The 22,716-nt window shown below is 40.7% G+C and overlaps 1 protein-coding gene and 2 long non-coding RNA genes across 5 annotated transcripts in view; 1 reads left to right on the forward strand and 2 right to left on the reverse strand.

The window, feature by feature from the left end:
• The window catches only part of STK39 (serine/threonine kinase 39), a 482,653-nt gene that overhangs the window by 110,993 nt on the left and 348,944 nt on the right, over positions 1-22,716 (forward strand). Inside the window, exon 1 of one of the 2 annotated variants that reach the window (XM_019922315.3) lies at positions 6,817-6,962. The exons of the other annotated variant lie outside the window; for it this stretch is intronic. Within the exon in view, the coding sequence (XP_019777874.1) occupies positions 6,956-6,962 (7 nt within the window). The 5' untranslated portion in view covers positions 6,817-6,955. Of the gene's footprint in view, positions 1-6,816; positions 6,963-22,716 lie in introns of those variants that run through there. 2 annotated transcript variants of the gene reach the window in all.
• LOC117312974 (uncharacterized) lies at positions 501-10,050 on the reverse strand. 2 transcript variants are annotated; one of them, XR_004527420.2, is made up of 3 exons: positions 9,102-10,050; positions 8,794-8,926; positions 501-7,008 (listed from the first exon to the last, which is right to left on the reverse strand). It is a non-coding gene; the product is annotated as an uncharacterized lncRNA (long non-coding RNA). The 2 variants fall into 2 exon arrangements; XR_012333102.1 differs by having other exon boundaries at positions 8,794-10,050.
• On the reverse strand, positions 12,181-22,072 carry LOC141279183 (uncharacterized). The gene is made up of 3 exons (XR_012333103.1): positions 21,448-22,072; positions 16,885-17,586; positions 12,181-13,128 (listed from the first exon to the last, which is right to left on the reverse strand). It is a non-coding gene; the product is annotated as an uncharacterized lncRNA (long non-coding RNA).

Here is a 22,716-nt window from a genome sequence, read left to right on the forward strand (position 1 = left end):
TAGGGGGCTGTGTAAAGATAAGATGAAACAATGCAAGAGTTTTGAATTCCAGTAAGTTTATGAGTTGTAGTAAGACTTTACAAGACTTGACTTTATAAGACTTGGAGTGTTCATATATTACTACTACTACTACTTATTCTTTTCTTTTAAATTTCAAGTTTAATGAAGGCAACAACTGTTCCGCTATATTTTTTTCCCCTCAGAATGTAGAATACATATGTTACAGGGGTTAATGTGATTTTGTTACCAAAATCCAACTCTCTTGCAGCTTCTTTGCGCAACCCCCTGCTTTTGGAAATCATAGGAGAGAGACATGAAACAGAGAATTGCAGATGACTGAGATCCCGAGGGTGGCGGAATTCTCAGGACCAAGTTATTTATATGAAGAGTAGGCAGTAAGAAAGCCTAGTTTAGCTCACAGTATTAAACAGAATTAAGAGAAAAACAAAAGAAGTTTTTGTGTAGGCTGCATTGTTTTGTTTACTAAATTACTGCAGTCATTCTCATAAAAAATTTTAATTACAGCGAGAGACAGTTCAATAACATTTTCAAATAATACAAAATTGTCCAATCCAAGAGTCCAGATTAGTATATGCCAATTCAGTGGGGAGTTTGTTATTCTGTTTTGCATTGTTTTTCCTTGTTTTGTGACCAACCAAGCTGAAAATACAGAAAGGACCTTGCCAGATTTAAATGACTACAATGCCTTAGAACTGAAAGCATGCATTTCCTATCATTTAGGGAATTACTTCCTTCTTGTCTGACATAAAGGCTCTGTAGTCAGAGGTAATTCTCTTGGATTCTCATCTAAATGTACCTTTTTCCACCAAGCACTCCTGCCTAGTGGTTTCAAGTGAACAAATCTTACTGTGTTCACTAGACTAGAAGATTCACAAGGTCAGGTTCTATATATTAACTTTTTTAATTTGTTAAATCTTTATTGAAATATAGTTGATTTACAATGTTGTATTAGTTTCAAGTATACAGCAAAGCGATTCAGTGACATGTATTTATATATATATATATACACACACACACACACACACACACACACACACACACATATATATACAAACTTTTTATTTAATTTAATTTTAAATTTATTTATTTATTTATTTTTGGCTGCGTTGGATCTTTGTTGCTGCGTGCAGGTTTTCTCTAGTTTCAGCGAGCAAGGTCTACTCTTCGTTGCGGTGGGTGGGCTCCTCGTTGCAGTGGCTTCTCTTGTGGAGCACGGGCTCTAGGCGCACGGGCTTCAGTAGTTGTGGCTCACAGGCTCTGGAGCGCAGGCTCAGTAGTTGTGGTGCAACAGCTTAGTTGCTCCGCGGCATGTGGATCTTCCCGGATCAGGGTTCAAACCCGTGTTCCCTGCATTGGCAGGCGGATTCTTAACCACTGCGCCACCAGGGAAGCCCCTGTTTGAACTTTCAAAATGTTCATCACATACTTTAGGAGAATTAATGACACACTATAAAAACTTTATGAATATGGTTGAATTAACTTAATTTCAAGGAACTCTTATAAACCACTGGTGATTACGTAACTACCCTTTTATGATACTAGAATACCTTATCATAGTGGCTGTGTGCTTTAAAAGAGTAATTGTTCTCTCAGTTATTTTAAGCCCTAAATTTGCCTATTACAGGGATTAATATTTTTTGCATTGAACAATATTAATAATCTGTCTTTGTAGTTGAAAGTACTAAGATCACTTGGGTTTATAAAACCCTGTTAAAAATCTATGCTCACCTCTTCTACCCAATCAGATAAATAGGCAACAAGACGGTATTTTCAAATACAAGTAAGGTCCACGGCAGATCAGCTAGCTCTCCTTGGTAGTAATTATATGAATTTTTAAAATTTCGTATTTTATAAATACAACAAAAAGAAAGGTTGAAAAACAGAAAATAGACTTTGGAATTAACTATTTACAGTTTGCTAACAACTAACAAATATGTATTAGAAATTAAGTTTCTCGGGCTTCCCTTGTGGTGCAGTGGTTAAGAATCTGCCAGCCAATGCAGGGGACACAGGTTCGACCCCTGGTCCGGGAAGATCCCACATGCCGGGGTGCAACTAAGCCTATGTGCCACAACTACTGAGCCTGTGCTCTAGAGCCCACGAGCCACAACTACTGAGCCCACGTGCCACAACTACTGAAGCCCGTGTGCCTGGAGCCCATGCTCCACAGCAAGAGAAGCCACTGCAATGAGAAGCCTGCGGGCACCGCAGCTTGCTGAAACTAGAGAAAGCCCGCACGCAGCAACGAACACCCAATGCAGCCAAAAATAAATAAATTTTTTTAAAAATTAAGTTTCTCTCCTCATCTTCCAAGATTATATCCTTAAAGATTCCCAAAGTAGAAAATGTCACTGAAAAGAATTTAAGAAAGAATTAGATTAGGGGCCAAGATAGGGGTACATCTATAAAATCTATAAAAACTTTTTAATGTTCACTAAAATAAAGCAGTAGATTCTACAGCTAAGTAAAGGAGAAATCAGTGACACTTATGCATCTTAAATAGTAGTGTCATTGTTTGAATCATCTCTTGCTACGTAACGAGCCACCCCAAAACTTAGTGGCATAAACCACTTTATAAAGTTCCTGAATTCTGCAGATCAAGAATACAGAGAGGGTCCAGCAGGGATGACTTGTCTCTCATCACAAATTCTGGGCCTTCAGCTGGGAAGACTAGTATGTGGGAGCTAGAATCACCTGGAAGCTTCTTCAGTCTCGTGTCTGGCACATGGGCCATGATGAATTGAAGGCTGGGCCTCTTGTCATGCCTTGGGCTTCCTCATAGCATGGCAGCCTCAGGATGATCAACATTCTTACGTGGCCCCCAGGGCTCCAAGAGCATGTGAATGAGGAGAAAGCTACGTGGCTTTTATGACATAGTCTCAGGTGTCACATAGTGAAAATCTGCGATACTTTCTGGTCAAAATAGTCACAAGCGGGCTTCCCTGGTTGCGCAGTGGTTGAGAGTCCGCCTACCGATGCAGGGGACGCAGGTTCGTGCCCCGGTCCAGGAGGATCCCACATGCCGCAGAGCGGCTGGGCCTGTGAGCCATGACCGCTGAGCCTGCGCGTCTGGAGCCTGTGCTCTGCAACGGGAGAGGCCACAGCAGTGAGAGGCCCGCGTACCGAAAAAAAAAATAGGCACAAGCTCACCCAAGATTCAAGGGTTGGGAACATACCTCACCTCTTGATGGGAAGGATGTCAAAGAGTTTGTGACTGTTTAAAAACCACCACAATCACACATTTTACCTCTCCTAACTTACTAGAAATAGTTCTAGATCTCATCTGCCACCTGTATTAGGCACGGTTCTCCAGAGAAACAGACCAATAGCATGTGTGTATATATGTATACACTGGACCCATGAGTCACACGGATTTGAACTGTTTGGGTCCATTCATAAGAGAATTTTTTTTTTACTAAGTACATACCACAGTACTACACTATCTTCAGAGGACTGACTGTGAGGTTATATGAGGATTTTTTTTTTTTTTTGATGTTGGGGGTAGGAGTTTATTAATTAATTAATTTATTTTTGCTGTGTTGGGTCTTCGTTTCTGTGCGAGGGCTTCCTCTAGGTGTGGCAAGCGGGGCCCACTCTTCATCGCGGTGCACGGGCCTCTCACCATCGCGGCCTCTCCTGTTGCGGAGCACAGGCTCCAGACGCGCAGGCTCAGCGGCCATGGCTCACGGGCCCAGTCGCTCCGCGGCATGTGGGATCCTCCCAGACCAGGGCTCGAACCCGTGTCCCCTGCATTAGCAGGCAGACTCTCAACCGCTGCGCCACCAGGGAAACCCCTATATGAGGATTTTTGACTGCACGGACTGCGGCCCTAACCCCTGTGTTGGGAACTGTTTCAGAAGGAATTGGCTCACACAGTTATGGAGGTGAACAGTTCCAGAATCTGCAGGATAGGCCAGCTGCCTGGAGACCCAGAAGAGCCAACACTGCAGTTCTAGGCCAAAGGATGGAAGACTGCTTTCGAACCAGGAGGAGCTGATATTGTAGATGAAGTCCAAGGGCAATCTGCAGGGGAATTCTCTCTTGCTCTAGGGAGGCCTCTTTTTGTTCTCTTCAGGCCTGTGCTCAGTTGGATGGGGCCCACCTACCCCATGGAGTGCAATCTGCTTTACTCAAAGACCACTGATCTAAATGTTAATCTCATCTAAAACACCCTCACAGAAACACCCAGAATAATGTTTGACCAAATATCTGGACACCCTGTGGCCCAGCCAAGTTGACACATCAAATTAACCATCACCCCACGCCATACCACATTCTCGGTTTTAAAAAGTACTTTAAAATTCCTTTTGTTTTACTGCCAGATAGCATGCATACTAAGGCTCGTTCTTCTTTTTTGTTGTCTGCCTTTCTGGTTTCATCAGAGCTCAGAATCGTTTTCCTAAATTACTATTTGGAGTGACTGGAGAGTCACATATATTTGATCCTATAATTCTCAGTTCCTAAAGGGACTCAAAGAAGTACATCTGCATTATACTTGAATTTATAATGCACAAGTTCAGGCCGGGGAGGCAGAACCCCTGTGGTCTCCAGGTTTAAACCATCAGAGAGCAGCTGAATGGTATCTCCATTTTGGTCCTAATGCAGATCCTAGTTCACATTTGTTATCCTGCTTCCGTGTCTCCAACTTCCATTATCCTCATCTATATTCCATTCTGTTTCCTGCCTCACATTAATTAATACTCATTGTAGAGAGCTCTCAGCCCGTCAATAATTGTACAAAGTTCAAGCCATGAAATTCAGGCATTCTCTGCAGCTACAAAAATGCATCATCTGTGTTTGTGTTGCTCTTTTTCTGCTTCTAGTAGTTATTACAGAAAACATGCAATGCAGGAATCACAGGAAGGGTGACTCTCCCATGTGGCTTCCTTCAGATGAGGTGTAGAGCCCTGGATGAAGGCTTCTTTTCAGATTTCTTACAGTCAGAAATGTTATGGACTTCTGTGGCCTTGCAGGAAAAAGAGTGCCTGGAAACTCTCCCATTAAGCAAACCCCTCACTCACATAAGACTTTACTGCAAAGGAGCTATTTTCCCTAGAGCTGAGATGGAGGATGTGTTCTTCCGACACCTGTTCTGGAGCACGCTGGGCTGGATGTTCCAGATTCCTGGGCCCTACCCAGGCCACTTGAATCACATTCTCTAGTTGGAGGACTGCCTCAGGCATTTGAGTTTTGTTTGTGTGTGCGTGCATGTGTGTTAAAATATATGGTGTGTATGTGTATAGATGTACACACGTGTATATGTGTGCATATATATACATACACACATACATAACATAAATTTACCATTTTAACAAATTTTAAGTGGATAGTTCAGTGGCATTAAATACATTCATACTGATGTGCAACCATCACCATGACTCATCTCCAGAAATTTCTCATCATCTCAAACTAAAACTCCATGCCCATTAAAAAGTAACTTTCTTGGGCTTCCCTGGTGGCGCAGTGGTTGAGACTCCACCTGCCGATGCAGAGGACACGGGTTTGTGCCCCGGTCTGGGAAGATCCCACATGCCACGGAGCGGCTGGGCCCGTGAGCCATGGCCACTGAGCCTGCGCGTCCGGAGCCTGTGCTCCGCAACGGGAGAGGCCACGACAGTGAGAGGCCCGCGTACCGCAAAAAAAAAAAAAAAAGTAACTTTCTTTCTCTTTATTCCTCAGCCCTAATCTTTATTCTACTTTCTGTCTCTATGAATTTGACTATTTTGGGTACCTCACATAAGTGAAATCATATAATACTTGTTTTTTTGTGTCTGGCTTACTTCACTTAGCATAATGTTTTCAAGTTTCATCCATGTTGCCGCGGTGTTAAAATTTTCTTCCTTTTTAAGGCTGAATAATATTCCATTATATATACACACACACACACACGTATATATATATATATATATACATATACATACAACATTTTGATTATCCATCGATAGACATTTGGGTTATTTCCTCCTTTTAGCTGTAGTGGATAATGCTGCTGTGAATATGGGTGTACAAATACCTGTTAGAGTCCCTTTCAATTCTTTTGCATATATATTGAGAATGCATTTGCATTTTTAGTGAACTTCCCTAGTGAGCCTCTTGCCCTAAATTTTGATAGCCACTAGCTTAGAGGATTTCCTCGTTAATTGTTTTGTCAAGTCTGTGCAAAGGTATCTTGAAATTTAGTTTAAAGGGGAATGAATGAGTGGGTTTTTGCACCGTCTCTTTTCTTTTGCTATTCCCTCTTCCACATCCATGTTAAGGTCCTAAAACCTTGGGCCTCACCTCCTATGAGAATCTCCTGCGATGAATCTTTTCCTTTTCCAAGTTATTCTCAGCACAGTGGTCAAAGGACGCTTCCTAAAACACCTCTCTCATTTTTCAAATCCATCCCAATTTCTTCCAAAACCTTACAACGATTCACAGTTGGGCTCCATTCATCTTTTCAGCCTCCTCTTCCCCTAGAAAAGCTGTCCTCTTGCTTAGGGGTTCTCTGAGTAAGCTCCCTGGACCACCAGCATCGTCATTACCTGGGAACTTGTTAGAGATGCAAATTCTCAGTTGGCTTCAGATCTATGCAATGAGGAAGGGCGCAGGGTGTGGAACCTGTCAGCTTGTGTTCTAACAAGCCCTCAAGGTGATTCTGAGTGTGAGAACCGCTGCTATTACCAAGCAACTTGAGATAGTCTTCCTAAAACACTTCTCCTCTGCCAATTGTTTGTCTTCACACTATCCCACTTGGCAGAGATTACCCCCTCTTTCTGCCCATTCAAATCCTGTGTGGCCTCCAAGCCCCAAGTCATTTGCTACCTTCTTCACAGAGCCTCGGTTGAATACGCAGTGGGAAATCCCTCCCGTAGCTCTGCACTCGAATGGGCCCTTTTCTGCGAGCCATTTGGCAGTTCATCCCGTACTGGCTTGTATCCTCTCTTTCTCGCACATGGCAGGTAATGACTACATTTTCTTGATTCGAGCAGATTCACTTTACCTCTGCTGGATTTAAAAAAAAATTGTATTGAAGTATAGCTGATTTACAGTGTTGTGTCTAATTTCTGCCGTATAGCAAAGTGACTCAGTTATACATACATATATATAATTTTTCATATTCTTTTCCATTATGGTTTATCACAGGATACTGAGTGAGTATAGTTCCCTGTGCTATACAGTAGAGCCTTGTTCATCCATCCTCTACTGGATTTTAAAGGAAGCTAAGGAATTCCTCAGACTATAGCCCTGGTCCCTTCAGACCAGCTAGAGTGCCATGTTGTTAGTCCTAAATCATTGATGAGAACCAGACCTTTCAGACAGAAATCCCACCATGACTTAACAGCCCTGAGCCGAAGGTGGGTGCTGTGAACTGGTGTGAACGTCAGTCAGGTGGCACGCTGATAAACATTTCTTTCAGGAAATGAGAGAGACTCAGCTGTAGCCACAGATGGGTAGTGGGCTTGGGGAATCAGCCGCCTGCAACCATCAGAGCGAAAGGGCTGCAGCAAAGCACAGGTGCAAGGCTTTTGTTCCCTAGCTCGCTCCCTGTGGACTTATGGAAATGTCTGACAGCCCTTCCCTTTTCTTTCAAGCTTTATGGCCCACAGAATCTAAAGGATGCATTTGCTTCCTCGCAATTACTCTAAAAGGAATAAATAGTGAATTTTGTGTAGAAGATCTAGGAGAGTGTGCCAGGTTCAATTAAATCTTCTACAAAGCCTGTGAGAAGCAACGGTGGGAAGGAGGGATTTAATTTTCCCCCAGAGGCTGAAGAGCCTCTGTAGTCTGTGGGGAATGCTGTAATGTGTTTGGAATGGGAACGTCTATCTTTTTGTTTAAGTGCTGCCTAATTCACTAGAAAATGGGGAGGGAAATGCTTTTCTACACATAACTTGATAAGAGGATTCATTGGAAATACTGTTGTAGAATTAATAAAATGTTGAATGATTTTTCCATCATTTTTATTCCTAATAGTTGGTTAATGAGGATGAAAAGCAATTATTTTTATAATACGTTTTCACGTAATTGACAGCTAAGTGTACTCAGTAGAGAATAATGAATGTACTCATTTGCAATGAATTCTCTAAAAGGAAAGAACAGAATTGGGAAGATTCTGAAAAATTTTACCCTTTGGGCTACAAACACAGACTTCCTGTCATCCATCATTACCTATAATTTACAATATTTCAAACACTAAAGATGGTGTTATTATTTCTTTAAAAAGGCATAATTCTTTGAGAGTTCTGCATTTGGAACTAGTCTGTAGTGTTGCTTCAAATCTGCAAGCTGCATACAGTGACAGGAAAAACATGTTTGTTATTTTAAGTTGGCCATTTTTAGCTATACAGGCTAGCTAGAAAAAGCCATCATATTTAAAATTATGCTATTGAATACGATTTCTTGATATATGAAAGGAAACTGTTCTCACTAAATGAAATTCAAAAACTACTCAGTGCATACAGGGGTCGGGGGGCAGGGAGTTGCTTAGTCTAAGAACTTTTTTTAGATCCTCTGTTCAAGAAGCTCAAGAAGGGAATCACCACCTGGTATTTACATATTGTGATCACAACAGCCAATAACCATTTAGAACCTTCAAGGAAATGACTCCAGTTTACGTCTCTAAAGACTCAATCATTTCTAAGTCCTAGGAAGAGGTCTCAAATACCCATGAGAATGTTTGGAGCGCTCACTAGTTTCTATTTATCTTTTCAACAGAACTATTTTCACTATTACATACATAGCTCTAGGTCTCTACTTTAACCCCCTCCTGTATTCCCTTGGAGTACTTACTGCTATTGATGGAGAGTGTTCTTCTTGGGGCGCTGTCTGATTCAAGGTCAGATCTGAAGTTATACAAAGGAATTTCCATGGGCATTCATTGTAGTGACGGCAGAACAGTACAGGCGCGTAGCTTCTATTCCTTCTAAAGAGGGAAATAATTTGATGTCTATGAGAAAGTTTGGGATTGCTAGGTGGTCCTGTGGAAATATCAGAACTTGTGGAGTGGGGGATCTCAATTTTTATTCTCTTTTTCTGCACAGTTTTGCTAAAGAGAAATTAAGTTTGTTAGTTTTGTGAATTAATTTCAATAACCTTACTTCAGCTGCTTTCTTCTTCATATTTAAGACATGCATTTGAATTTCTCTTTCTCCCCCAAACTTGTTTCCATACATGACTCTTGTCTGCTCTTCTCCTGAGACATGGCCAGCTCTAATGACAAACAGTCTTTAATAACTCCTCGGTCAACCATCAGATAGGAGATCTCTGAAAGACTCTCACTGGGCCAGGTGTCAATTCGACAGGAAATTACTATGCTGCATTCAGCAGCCTGAGAATCAAAATTTCAACTGGTGAAGTAAAACTTGACAGAGACATTGTGAAATCTTGTTTGACTAGTGACTGTATTCATGGTTGATTTGGCTCTATCAAGCCTTGCATCCATCATGCCATGCTTTATTTATGCAAAGGTACTTCCCGTAACAATATGCTTATTTCTTTTCTTCGTAAAAAGACACCTGGTCCCTTCTGTCTGTCTCCATCTTCCAAACACTATAACTACCATATAATGCAGACCCTATGTGTTTTCCCTTGTATACTGCCATCTCCCCACACGATTCCACCTTCTCTATGCTCATCAAATTAAGCTTCCAAAATTGAAGCTCTGTCATATCATTTTCCTTGGAAACCTTCAGCTTTTCTCTCTTGCCTGATGAACTTACACTGGCATCCAAGGCTCTGCAAACTAGAGCTTTAGCCAACTTTTTCAATCCTATTTCCCACTCTCTCCTCCCCCCTGCAAACTTCCATAACCTTCAGCCAAAAGGTAACATACTGCAGCTTCTCACATCAACATCTTTGTCCATGTGGCCTACAGGAGGGGTTGGCACACTCTGCCCTGTGGAATTGGGTCTGCAGCTTGTTTTTGTATAGCCCTTAAGCTAAGAATGGCTTTACATGTTTAATGCTAGAGGAGAAGGAGTGTAAAAGTATGCAATGGAGACAGGATGTGACCTGCAAACCTTAAAGTATTTATTTTCTGTCCTTTACTGAAAAAGTTTGCCAACCCCTTGCCTAGAGAACACCCTTCCTTCTACTGTTGCCATGAAAATCACATTTATTACTGCAGGCCTGTGCTAAATACTAAATACAGCCACACACACCCCTTTCTGCCCAACTGCCCAAATGTCTCCTTTCTTCAAACCAGCTTAGGACCTTCTCGGACTCTCAGAGCTCTTACCTTTCTCTGTTATATAATAATTATATATGTAAATTTTTATTAAGCTACAGCTCCTTGAGGATAGGGATGATTTCTTTCTTTCTTTTTAAATACATCTTTATTGCAGTATAATTGCTTTGCAATGGTGTGTTAGTTTCTGCTGCACAACAAAGTGAATCAGCTATACATATATGTATATCCCCACATCCCCTCCCTCTTGAGCCTCCCTCCCACCCTCCCTATCCCACCCCTCTAGGTGGTCACAAAGCACCAAGCTGATCTCCCTCTTCTATACAGCAGCTTCCCACTAGCTAGCTATTTTACATTTGGTAGTGTTATATATGTCAATGCTATTCTCTCACTTCGTCCCAGCCTCCCCTTTGCCCCCATGTCCTCAAGTCTGTTCCCAATGTCTGCATCTTTATTCCTGCCCTACCACTAGGTTCATCAGCACCATTTTTCTAGATTCCATATATATGCGTTAGCCTACGGTATTTGTTTTTCTCTTTCTGACTTCACTCTGTATGACAGACTCTAGGTCCATCCACCTCACTACAAATAAATCAATTTCATTCCTTTTTATGGCTGAGTAATATTCCATTGTATATATGTGCCACATCTTCTTTATCCATTCATTCATCTGTCAGTGGACACTTAGGTTGCTTCCACGTCCTGGCTAGTGTAAACAGTGCTGCAATGAACATTGTGGTACATGAGTCTTTTTGAATTATGGTTTTCTCAGGGTATATGCCCAGTAGTGGGATTGCTGGGTCATATGGTAATTCTATTTTTAGTTTTTTAAGGAACCTCCATACTGTTCTCCATAGTGGCTGTATCAATTTACATTCCCACCAACAGTGCAGTAGGTTTCCCTTTTCTCCACACCCTTGAGGTTAGGGATGATTTCTTTTTTTTTAATTAACAAATTCCTGGGGCTTCCCTGGTAGTGCAGTGGTTAAGAATCTGCCTCCTAATGCAAGGGACACGGGTTCGAGCCCTGGCCCAGGAAGATTCCACATACTGCTGGGCAACTTAGCCCGTGAGCCACAACTACTGAGCCTGAGCTCTAGAGCCCGCGAGCCACAACTACTGAGCCCACGTGCCACAACTACTGAAGCCTGCACACCTAGAGCCCGTGCTCCACAACAAGAGAAGCCATGACAATGAGAAGCCCACGCACCACAATGAAGAGTAGCCCCCGCTCGCCGCAACTAGAGAGAGCCTGCGTGCAGCAACGAAGACCCAACACAGCCAAAAATAAATAAATAAATAATAATTTTAAAAAAACAAATTCTTTCCAGCATCCCAGAATCTGGTAAAATGAATTAGAGACCAAATTAAACTTAGTAAATATTTGTAATTGAATTCAATTAGGGTCAAGTAAATATAAGCCATTTCCTAGGTTCCTAAAAATGGATGAGAAGTTTCCTCTTTACCTGAGCCTCAGGTTATGCTGCTCCAATAAGCAGTGTTCCCTGGAGAGGGGTCCCAGAATACAGTGGAAGGGTGAGCTGGGAGCTGAGTGAACCCACAGGGGTTGCTGGAAATTCTCTTGGCCAAGGGAAGAACACATGTGAGTTAACTCCTAAAGATGTCACTTACTCTAAAATGCTCTCAGGTTTGTGGAGTTTACTATTTAATAGTGGGGTGACTAATTGATTGAGATCATTCTTTTTAAGAATTTTTTTTTTTTTTAGCCACACAGCACGGCATGTGGATCTTAGTTCCCTGACCAGGGAGCGAACCCACGCCCCCTGAATTGGAAGAGCAGAGTCTTAACAACTAGACCTCTGGGGAATTCCCTATATGAATTTTTTTTTTTTTTTTGGTACGTGGGCCTCTCACCGTTGTGGCCTCTCCCACTGCGGAGCACAGGCTCCGCGGCCATGGTTCACGGGCCCAGCCGCTCCGCGGCACGCGGGATCCTCCCGGACCGGGGCACGAACCCGCATCTCCTAAATCGGCAGGCGGACTCTCAACCACTGCGCCACCAGGGAAGCCCCCTATATGAATTTTTATATTGTAATTTGGAAATTTACATTCTGAGTCTGTGAGGATCAAAAGTTTCCCAATCCCAGTGTTCTCTGAGGCACTCTCTCTAAAACTACTGCAAACATTTAGTAGAAGTTCTGGCATAATTCGATGATATACAGGGGCAAAATAAAGAAGTGGGCATGTGGGGTAACATGACTGATAAGTTGTTAAAGAGCCATGAGTGGGGTTGATCTGCCAAGCCAGGATAAAGCTGGTCATTCGTTGGATTTTGTGCATGTCAGTCATTTTCACTCGACAGTGAGTTACTATAGGAAGCATCCTTTAGACAGGAAGTAAACCTAGTGGGTGTTCCAAGGAGGGACATGGACTTTGAAATAGGAAAAGAAGAGCTGATGTGTTTCACACAGGTTTCATGCACGTCCACATGGTCATCAATGTGAAGATCTTGTCTCATATTTGTGACAAATCCAGCAAGGACACACACTCTGAACTGGGAAGAAGTCCAAAGATATATGTTAGGAAAACTCATGTCATAGAACCAGAAGGAGAGCTTGAATCATAGTTGAGGAAGGAAGCAAAATACTGAAGCCAGAAATGGAGTGCCTCATTTCAGGTCTAAGGAATGAGGCAAGGCTGTCATTAGCTAACAGGTAACCATGTCAGAAGCTGGAAGATTGGACACAGCTCCAGAGCCAGAGGGTGAGGCAGGCAAGGGGAGTGAATCATGGTGACGACTGTGCCTGGTATGAGGGTGTCAAACACATGATCATAACTACATGGGTAAGAATTTTCAGATCAAGATCAGTAAAAAGTAGCGATCTTCTAGTGAGATTGTATCCAGAGCACAGTCTAGGGCTTTAGAACTTTAAGCACCAATGACATTTTCCTAAGTAACCACAATATCCTTGTTACACCTAAAAGAAAAAAAAGAAAAAGAATTACTACTTAATATTATCTGGTACCCGGTCCATTTTCTCAATCGTATGGAAATTCTTTACACATTTCTCATGGTGACATATCTTCAAAGACTGTGATGGAACCTAATGTTTATTGATTTTCCGTTCAGTCTGTGAGGGTTGTGAATAAATATTTTCAGAATCCCATGATGACAGAAGCAGTAGCATGATGTCATCTTGGAGACTCCAGCAAGGTCAGGAGCTGGACCGAGGGGGTGTTAATGGAAACACAAGAGAGAAGCAGGGCTTGAACTACACCACGGTGAGCAGGCAACTGCCTACAGAGGGCTGCTTTCAGGGTGAAAACTCCTTCTCCAGCTATCCCATCTGTTAACTCCTCCCTGCCACCCGGGGGAGCAAGCGCAGCACCTGGAACTACTGAGAGCCCAAATCAGGATGCTCTGGCTGGTGCTTCCCAGCCTCGTTCTTTCCTCGCAACGTGATCAGCCGTGCTGCCCGCTCTGTTTCAAGTCACGTACTATCTGCTTGCTCTGCGGCTCCCCCCTCACTCCTCTTCAGTTTGCTTTGACATTCTGACTCCAACTCGTGCTTCGTTATATAGTTCCATGTCCTCTGGCTGAATTTCAGATACCCCTCAATTTGGGATCTCCACCCCTTACTTCATTGTGCTTGCCACCTGCCGCTAGTAATGGCCCTTCAGCTCCCAAACTCGGATAGGAGAGGGGCCCTAGTCTGTGCTTCCACATCCCGGCCAACATCTTAACCGCAACTCATGAGGAATCTTGCACTAGATCCACCAAGCTGAGCCATTCCTGAATTCCTGATCCCCAGGAACTGTGAGATAATAAATGTTTGTGTTGTAAGCTGCTAACTACAAGGTACTGTTGTTACGTAGTAAGAGATAAGTAAGTTCCTAATTTCTTCCTACATTGATTCATTTGACCCAACAAATAATTATTGAGCTCTATTGGCTCAGTTGCAAAGCAAAGTCTGTGGCAGGGTATGCAGCACAAGCATCTGTGGACAGAAGAAAATGGCTACATCCCAGACATACAGCCACAAATGGGCATCTCCCAGCCTTAGTTGCAGAACAGCCCCTATTTCTAAAGAAGCTGCATTTAACGCACTCCTATCAGACAAAGGGGAAGTACCCTATTTTTGAGTATTTTAGGGACAGAGATTGTATCAATTCTCCCAGAGTTGTTTTCACATCTCATTACTTTGTTTAGGAAGTTAATTTCCACCCTCCCGCAAAGTTCTTGCTATGATTTGCGTCCTTTTATTCTTATCACTTCTTTGGTGAAGTTGGGAAACATGCTCAGTATAACAAAGCCTTCACTGACTCCAAATTACCCATTTCAGCATCTACGTAATTAATTTTTAAAGGGCACAGATCCCACTGTGCTAAGTACAACAGAAATAAATAATGTATATCTATGCATTTCTCATGTGCTTGTTCCTAGCCATAGTGCATGGGTGAGAGTATTAATCAATCCCAGTTTGGCCTCAGAGACCAACCCAGTGATGCAGTGTTATTACCGTTTGGTACAAGTATGCTTCCTTCAGTATGTAATTCTTTTTAATGCTTAGACCCACAGGAGAAAAAAGTGTAAGCCATCAGCCTTAGTTTCCTGTCATTTGTTTACTACACATCCCTGTTGGTACATTTCTGTTGCACATTCTGATGTATGACTTTCTTCTTCAATACAAGAATTTTAAGTGAAGTATGATTTTTCCATGATACTTGTATAGACTATACAGCAGCTTTGAATTCTTGAATAAATTATTATTATAGTCATGGCACATGACCTAGGCCACTATATTAGACAGCTGAGGGGAAAAATACATTCTTTAAATCAGCTGTAACTTTTCATTCCAGTAGAAAATAATTTGTTGGGCAAATGAGTAAATACATTTGAATTGTAATTCTATTCAAACAGTTTCCTCCAGAGCCCCCTTTTAAACCATGTTTACTGAAGACGCAGGTATGCCAATCGTTTATTAAAAGACCTTCTGACCACAAGTTGCATAAATTAGACTCCCTAAATATAGTCGTTTTTCCAATGAACTTCCTTAGCCTTTTGGTCACAGAAGCAAAAGTGAGTCATTTTTCTTTGCAGATTCACTTTTTAGCTACCAAAAAATGTATGATGTTTGAACATTGGAATTATTCCTGAGTGGTCAGGCATTTTTTAATATATAATTTTAGAGACTGGGGGCCCAGTGAGTGAGAGAGAAGATAAAAGGATCTTTGGCAACTAACTTCAGACCCTGTGGCAGAGTATACAATTGTCCAATATGAACAGGCTTCTAAAAATAACCATGGGCAAACGGTGCCCGCATGGTAAATTAAAATACCTCCTACTGAAGACAACGGAGCTTCATATATATTTAGTGTTTTGGGTAGGACAGAAACCTGAGTCTGTTAGATGAGACTCTTAACCAGTCTCAGTCCTGTTTTAGTTGAAGGCAAGTTGTCAAAGAGATAGTAAGCCCGAAGAAATAACATAAGTTCACATTTATTTTTAGTTTCCAATTTCTCTACACAGTAGAGTCTTAAGAGGCAAAAAAGCACATTTCATAAATGAGTCAATTCATAGAACAGCTTTGTCAGACAGGTTATGTTGACAGAAAGATAGGTTGTGGGGTTGAAGAATGTCTCTCTGCACTTGAAATTCAGTGTGTGTTAATTTTGGAGAGAAATATTTATGTTACCATTGCAAATGTTTAACTTATAAAAGCCATGCTGTGGAAGAGGGAAAGGCTGATGGGTAAGGCTTATGCAGCAAAAATATCTGGTTCTAATGTTTATAATAATCTTTTGTTTTGATAAAAGAACAAAAATACACATTTTCAGCATGTGTGTTTTTGAAAAATACCAGATGAAGCATTTGTTTAGTTTGGTTTGAAAAGGAGTTTAAACTCAGAGTTAAGAAAAAAATTCACTCTGGAAATGAATTTTGATTAATTTCTTTCATAAAGAGTAACTAAGGCAAATACTCTGTCCAGTGCATTAACTATGAGCCATGCATGCTATTTAAATTTATCTAAAATTAAATAAAATTAAAATTTCAGTTTCTCAGTCGCATGTGCTCAGTGGCCCCATGGGCCTAGTGGCTACCACATTATAGAGCACAGATAGAGAACATTCTCATTTTCACAGAAAGTTTTACTAAACAGCACTGCTCTATATCCCACCTGGAGAATAGACAAAAATAAGTCCCACCTAAAATTGTTACCTAGGGGGGCTTCCCTGGTGGCGCAGCGGTTGAGAGTCCGCCTGCCGATGCAGGGCACACGGGTTCGTGCCCCGGTCCGGGAAGATCCCACGTGCCGCGGAGCGGCTGGGCCCGTGAGCCATGGCCGCTGAGCCTGCGCGTCCGGAGCCTGTGCTCCTCAACGGGAGAGGCCACCACAATGAGGAGCCTGCGCACCGCAATGAAGAGTAGCCCCTGCTCGCCACAAATAAAGCCCTTGCGCAGCAACGAAGACCCAACGCAGCCAAAAATTTAAAATAAATAAATAAATTAATTTAATTTTTAAAAATTTAAAATATAATAAAATTGTTACCTAAATTCAGTACCTAAGAGAAGATATAGGAGTTCATTGGAAAAAGTAAAGATATTTTAAAGATAGGGAGGCACCTGAAGATTCTCATGCTACATAATGGTATAAAAGTAGTGGGGTGACCCACCAAAGGTTTAACTTCTGTTTTGAATTGTGTCGTTGTTGGTAGTAGTGGTGGTTATTTACCTGTGGCATTAGCAAGATAGATTCCAGAGATCCCCTTGAATTATGCTGGGCAGGATGACTGATCAGGGAAGCGGAGAAAATATTGATATTTCCCATTAAAAATAATCTTGACCCAATCAAAGGCAAGCAAGCTCTGTTTTCTGATGAAGCGTGTGGAATGAATACTCGATGTCCTGAAAGTTGGAAAGGACAGGAGGTTGGCCAACCCCTCCCCAGCCTCCCCGAATTTCTGAGACTGGCAAGAGTAGTTGCATATTCAGTGATGGACTGACCCTCTCTAATCAGCTCAAGCACAGCACTTCTGGGCAGAACTTAGCTGCCTGGGCACTTAAGTGATCTCCAGAGACCTCAAGGGAAGGAATCCTGCATCAAGCTGAGCCACCCACCTATGTGGCCTCCTTTGAAAGCTTAGGATGACCTGTGGCAGAAGTTGGCTGAGGGTGACTTCCCTGCAGCTCTGGACAGTCAAGTGGACACGCAGAAGCAGCAGTGTGTAGCAGCAAGGAATGGTGACCACAAGACACAGCAGATCTTAAGACACAAAGTTCCTCCCCAGATGGACGTGAAAGTGGATTGCCCTCTTCGTTGTATAGAAAGCCACCACAATTTTTGGATGAGCAAAGGGATTGTGGGAACCCCAAGAGTGTATTCTAGGATTTCCTTCCCATCTGGCGTGAAGAGGTTTAAGCAGTTTTCATTTACCTCGGGAAAATGAAAATAGACTTGATGTTAGACTTGAACCACATGTAGTAGAGTAGTTAATACTTTTCTCATGAAGACATGGACAGCTGTAGGCTAACAGCTCACCCCTGAGCAGTTTGTATAAATATCCCAAGTTTAGAAATACTTCAATTGGCAAGAAACTCAAATAACTGGTAAATTAGCAGATGAGACATGCCCATCTGCTGAGAAAACTTAATTCAGAGAGTGAACCAGTGAAGTTAATTTTAAAACACTTTTTGAGTAAATAAGAAAAAATTTAAAGATATATTTAAATTCCCATAAGTTATAATTTTTATTAACAATTTTCAAACCCGTAATATCTCAATGAATAACATATTTGAAAATATGGACTTTTTGTTTATTAAGTTCTAAATTAACTTTTTCAGTTCTTTAGGCAGGTTTGCAAATCATTGGTTTCTGTGTATGATTCTGTACATAACAGACTTTGTGTGTTAAAATTCATGGCAAAAATTGTCCTATTTTCAGATGAATTAACCCATCTTCAAAATTGTGGGATTTTCTAGAATAGAATAAAATAGAATTTGCTTTTACTTAGGTTTTGGAAAATAGTTCTGTTAATTTAAAATATTCTCATAATTGTCATAACTTTTTAAATGATCATGATTTGAAATATTTGACTCATTTTAATTCACATGCTTTTCTTAGAAACTTAGCTCCTTTTATAATTATAAAATTATGTTAATTTTTGTACATAGATTATTAATGTCACAAATTTACAAATGCATCAGATTGGTATTAATATGCATAACATTTCAATGTTTTCTCTTCCACTGTGTACTCCAGTTCCCTGAAACCAATTTATTAGCTGTAGCTATTAGACATTTCCCTGACTAGTACCATATGAAAGTTTTTAATTGTGCAGTTCCCTGGTTTCCCAGAAGAAATGTTTATCAAAATATGTTTTCGGATAGGGTATGCTGAGCCTCACTCAACCCCACCCTATCTCCAAAGTCTGCCGCTCCCACTTTAAATCCTGGTTTCAGGATATTGATGATGATAAAAGGCAAAAGAGCTATAGTAATTCTCTTTCAGTTTTTTACTAAAAGTTTACAAAATTGCTGTCTTAGACATAGCTACATACTTATACAACTATTCAATTTTGTGTGGTGTCGAGAATGACTGGCAAGTAAGTTCAAGACTAAAATAAAGATGGGATATTAAAAAAAAAAAACTTTCACATTTGAGCTGGCTAGTGGACTTGCTGAATTACTAAGTGGGCAGATTAAACATGCTTGGGCACCAAAAAAATGAGTGAGAAAGAGAAAGAAATTTAAGTTCAGTTTCAGTGAATTTATCCAGAATATTATAATCTGAAAATCCAGGGGAAAAAGTATTTTAATTTCTCTTTAATGTAAATTGTGCATATTCCAGCTTAATATTATTTTAATTTTTATCCGTACGTTTTGGAAAAGGGGCACCATATTTTCCAACGGGTAGAGGCTCTAAGGGCAACAACTTTAGTAGGTTTCATAGTATCCAAAAGAGATGTGTTTCCACCAGCAAGTCAGGCCATATCTGTCAGGCAATAGTGCATTTCTGTTCAGATGTAATGAACATATGTCCTCAGCCATGCCAGCCAAGGACTCAGATGGGAGGAAATTCCCAAGGAAGTAGTACTTACTACCCTAACATACCCCTGGGTTTCAGGCCCCTGTCCAGATGTCTTATGTATTCCTGACAAATCCAGGTCTCTATGTCTCCACTATCATTAGAAGAATTCATAGACTTTTTTTTCCAACCTACCATAACCTGGCTCTTAGGAGATTTCACCCACCAAACTGGCATTTCTTTCTGGTTTGGGTGTGAATGAAACTCAGCATATACTAGGTGAGCCTGAGCCAGGGCCCCAGAAAACACTTCCTTCTTTTCCAAAGAAGGTGTGAGTATCACCAGGTCACCCCTTTCCCAATTGGAACCCCTATCTTTGCCAGGGTAACCTTCTTTTTCCCTCCTCTTAGCCACTACTTCCTGCCTCTATCAGTAGATTCTCTACCTAATAAGATGAGCAATTCTCTTCTGGGGGCTTTAAACACATGCATAATTCAATCACTAAGATTTTATGTGCTGAAAGAAAGATTTGTCTCCTGCCAGGAGTTCAAAAAGCACAGCTACTTTCCAAGTCTCTCAACCGCTAACCCTGTAAGAAAAGGTAAAATTTCTTTCAGTGAACCAACCCAGAATTTTGTTTTCATTTAGACAGATATGAACAGTGTCTTAAATAAAACCATTGTGATGCTAGCAAAACCCTCAGCTTTCTCGATCCAAATTGAAAGAATTCATAGGCCCAAAATTCTGGCCTCAGTTACAGGATATGTATGATGATACAAGTCTTACACAATGAACACAGTCATCACTCCAGTTGACTTCATCTGGCAAGATCTTCCTTAGGTATGAGTATGAGTTTGGGCCTTGAGCCAGCAATCAAAAGGGATTGTACATTTAAATGATTACCTCATTTAGTGAAGTCTGCTTTTTGGCTAGGTCAGACGCACCTTCTCCAAAATTTATTCAGAATACATTTGAATCATTCTAGCTGTGTGACCTTGGAAAAATTATTTAATCTCTCTGTAGCTCTGTTTATTCATCTGTAGAGTGACGTAAATTATAATATTTACCTCACAGGCTTATTAAGCAAGTTAACATATATAAAGCACTCAGATTACCTGGCACATAATGAAATCTATATAAGTATTAGCTATTATTATTATTACTTTTTTTTTTTTTTTTTTTCTGCGGTACGCGGGCCTCTCACTGCTGTGGCCTCTCCCGTTGCAGAGCACAGGCTCCGGACGCACAGGCTCAGCGGCCATGGCTCACAGGCCCAGCCGCTCTGCGGCATGTGGGATCTTCCCGGACCGGGGCACGAACCTGTGTCCCATGCATCGGCAGGCGGACTCTCAACCACTGCGCCACCAGGGAAGCCCTATTATTACTATTTTTATTAGATTGGTAGAGAGAAGCTGGAAACGCTTTACATTTATTCTGAACCCATGTAATTATCTAGCTAATACAATTTCCACTTAGAGAATATTTTAAGATGTATTTTTTTGTACTTAAATATTCTCCAAATAACTATCTTAAATCAAATATAAACCCCTCTGGAAACAGTTTCTTTTTAGAAGAAAAATATTTTGCAAATGAATGGCTTATCTTTGGAAGATGAAGGAAGAGATAAAAATGGGAGGGACATTCACTGAAAAATCTTGACATAAGCTCCTAATTACTACTTGGATTGTAAAGTTTTGTTTTTCATCAACCTGCATAAAGGTAACCACAGTTAAATACCTTGGTGATTTCTAACATTTATTTTTCAATTTACTTTAATATCACTTTGGCAATTTAAAAATCATTAAAAAATACTTTTTAAACTGATAAAATACCTCTTGGAAAAAAATATTTCTGGTTTAAAAATGAACAGTCTTGGAACTTATGGTTTTTGCTATGATTGTATGCTGATACTGGACCAATTCTGCTATGGTAAAACACTAGAAAACTGGGTAAAATATTTGAAACAACTGTGTTCAGATATTGGACTACAGGCAGTACAGGACTATTATCCTTGAGGGAAGGAAAACAAGCAAAGTAAACCTACAATTACCCAGACTGACTGCATGGAAGCACCTTCCAAGCCAGGGGATGGAAGGAAGAACCCAAGCAAAGCACAGTAGTCTCACTGAGCAAAAAGACAGAGATCAGAGGCAAAGGGGGCTGAGGCAGCTAGAATCTGTGGCACAGAAAACAAGGGAATGGGAGGTACACAGAATAAGGGCTCCAGAAATCTTCACAGGGATCCCTTTAAGTCTTTAGCTAAATACTTACCTGTATCTGCATAGGGTCACACTCAATGAGACCAGGCAAAGATAACTACCAGGAAACTATAAACTGAAAAACCACTAGAGTATCCATAGAATTAGAAGACATTCAACTTCTGTACTCGAGCTAGAGTGGAGAAACATCCTTGAACGATTGGGCATTCAGTAGAGGCTCCAGAAAGGCTTTGCCAAGACTAGAGCTGAATTACCACTACAATACAGGTTATGCCACACACGCCCTACCACAGCTGTAAGACAAGCCTCAAAAAGATTAAGGGGAGCTGCCATAGATTAACTGCTCACAGGAATAAAACCCAACCTTCTTCAAAGAAAGATAACAAAATTCACACACTTAATAAGATGAGATTCACAATAGAAGGCATACAATAAAAATTTACTGGAAGTGCAAGGATCAAGAAAATGTGACCCATAACCAGCAGAAAGTCAGTTAATGGAAGCATAACCAGAATTGACAGAAACAATAAAATTAATAGATAAGGACTATAAATCACCTTTAATGAATATAATTAAAGATTTAAGGAAAACATATACAATGAAGAGAGAAATGGACATTATAAAAAAAAAGCCAAGTCAAATTTCAAGAGCTGAAAATTAAAATATCTGAAATTAAAAATTCACTGAACTTAATATACTAGACACTGCAGAAAAAGGAATGAGTGAACTTGAAGACAGTGCAATGGAAACTATCAAAACTGAAGTAGGAATAGAAAAAGAGATTAAAAAAAAGACAAACCTCAAATACTAATGTATTTTCTCAGTGCAAGAAGCCAGACACAAAACAAAAAATGTTGTGTGATCCCATTTATATGAAAAGTGAAGACAAGGCAAATCATAGAGATAGAAAATATACTAGTGATTGCTTAGGTCTAGGGGTAAAAATGGAGGGTGACTATAAAAATGTGCAAGATTCCTTCTGGGAATGTTGGAAATGTTCTAAAATTGTGGCAATGGTGCACATCTCTGCAAAACTAAAAAATCCCATGGTTAAATTATACACTTAAAATGAGTGAATTTTATGGTATGTAAATCATAACTCAAGGTATTTTAAAAAATCAACAGCAAAGCATACATTGCTTAAGGAACAATGTCAAGTGCCAACATATATGTGATTTGAACCTCAGAAAAGGGAGAAGTCAGAAAAAAATTTTGAACACGTTATTGAGGTATAATTGACTTACCAAAAACAAAAAAGCAGGTTTGATGTATTGTTGATGTATCTCCAAACTCTCCTTGAGTTTGGAGATAATTTACATCC

The sequence above is a fragment of the Tursiops truncatus genome, chromosome 7 (assembly GCF_011762595.2).
Source record: "Tursiops truncatus isolate mTurTru1 chromosome 7, mTurTru1.mat.Y, whole genome shotgun sequence".
Classification (NCBI taxonomy): domain Eukaryota; kingdom Metazoa; phylum Chordata; class Mammalia; order Artiodactyla; family Delphinidae; genus Tursiops; species Tursiops truncatus.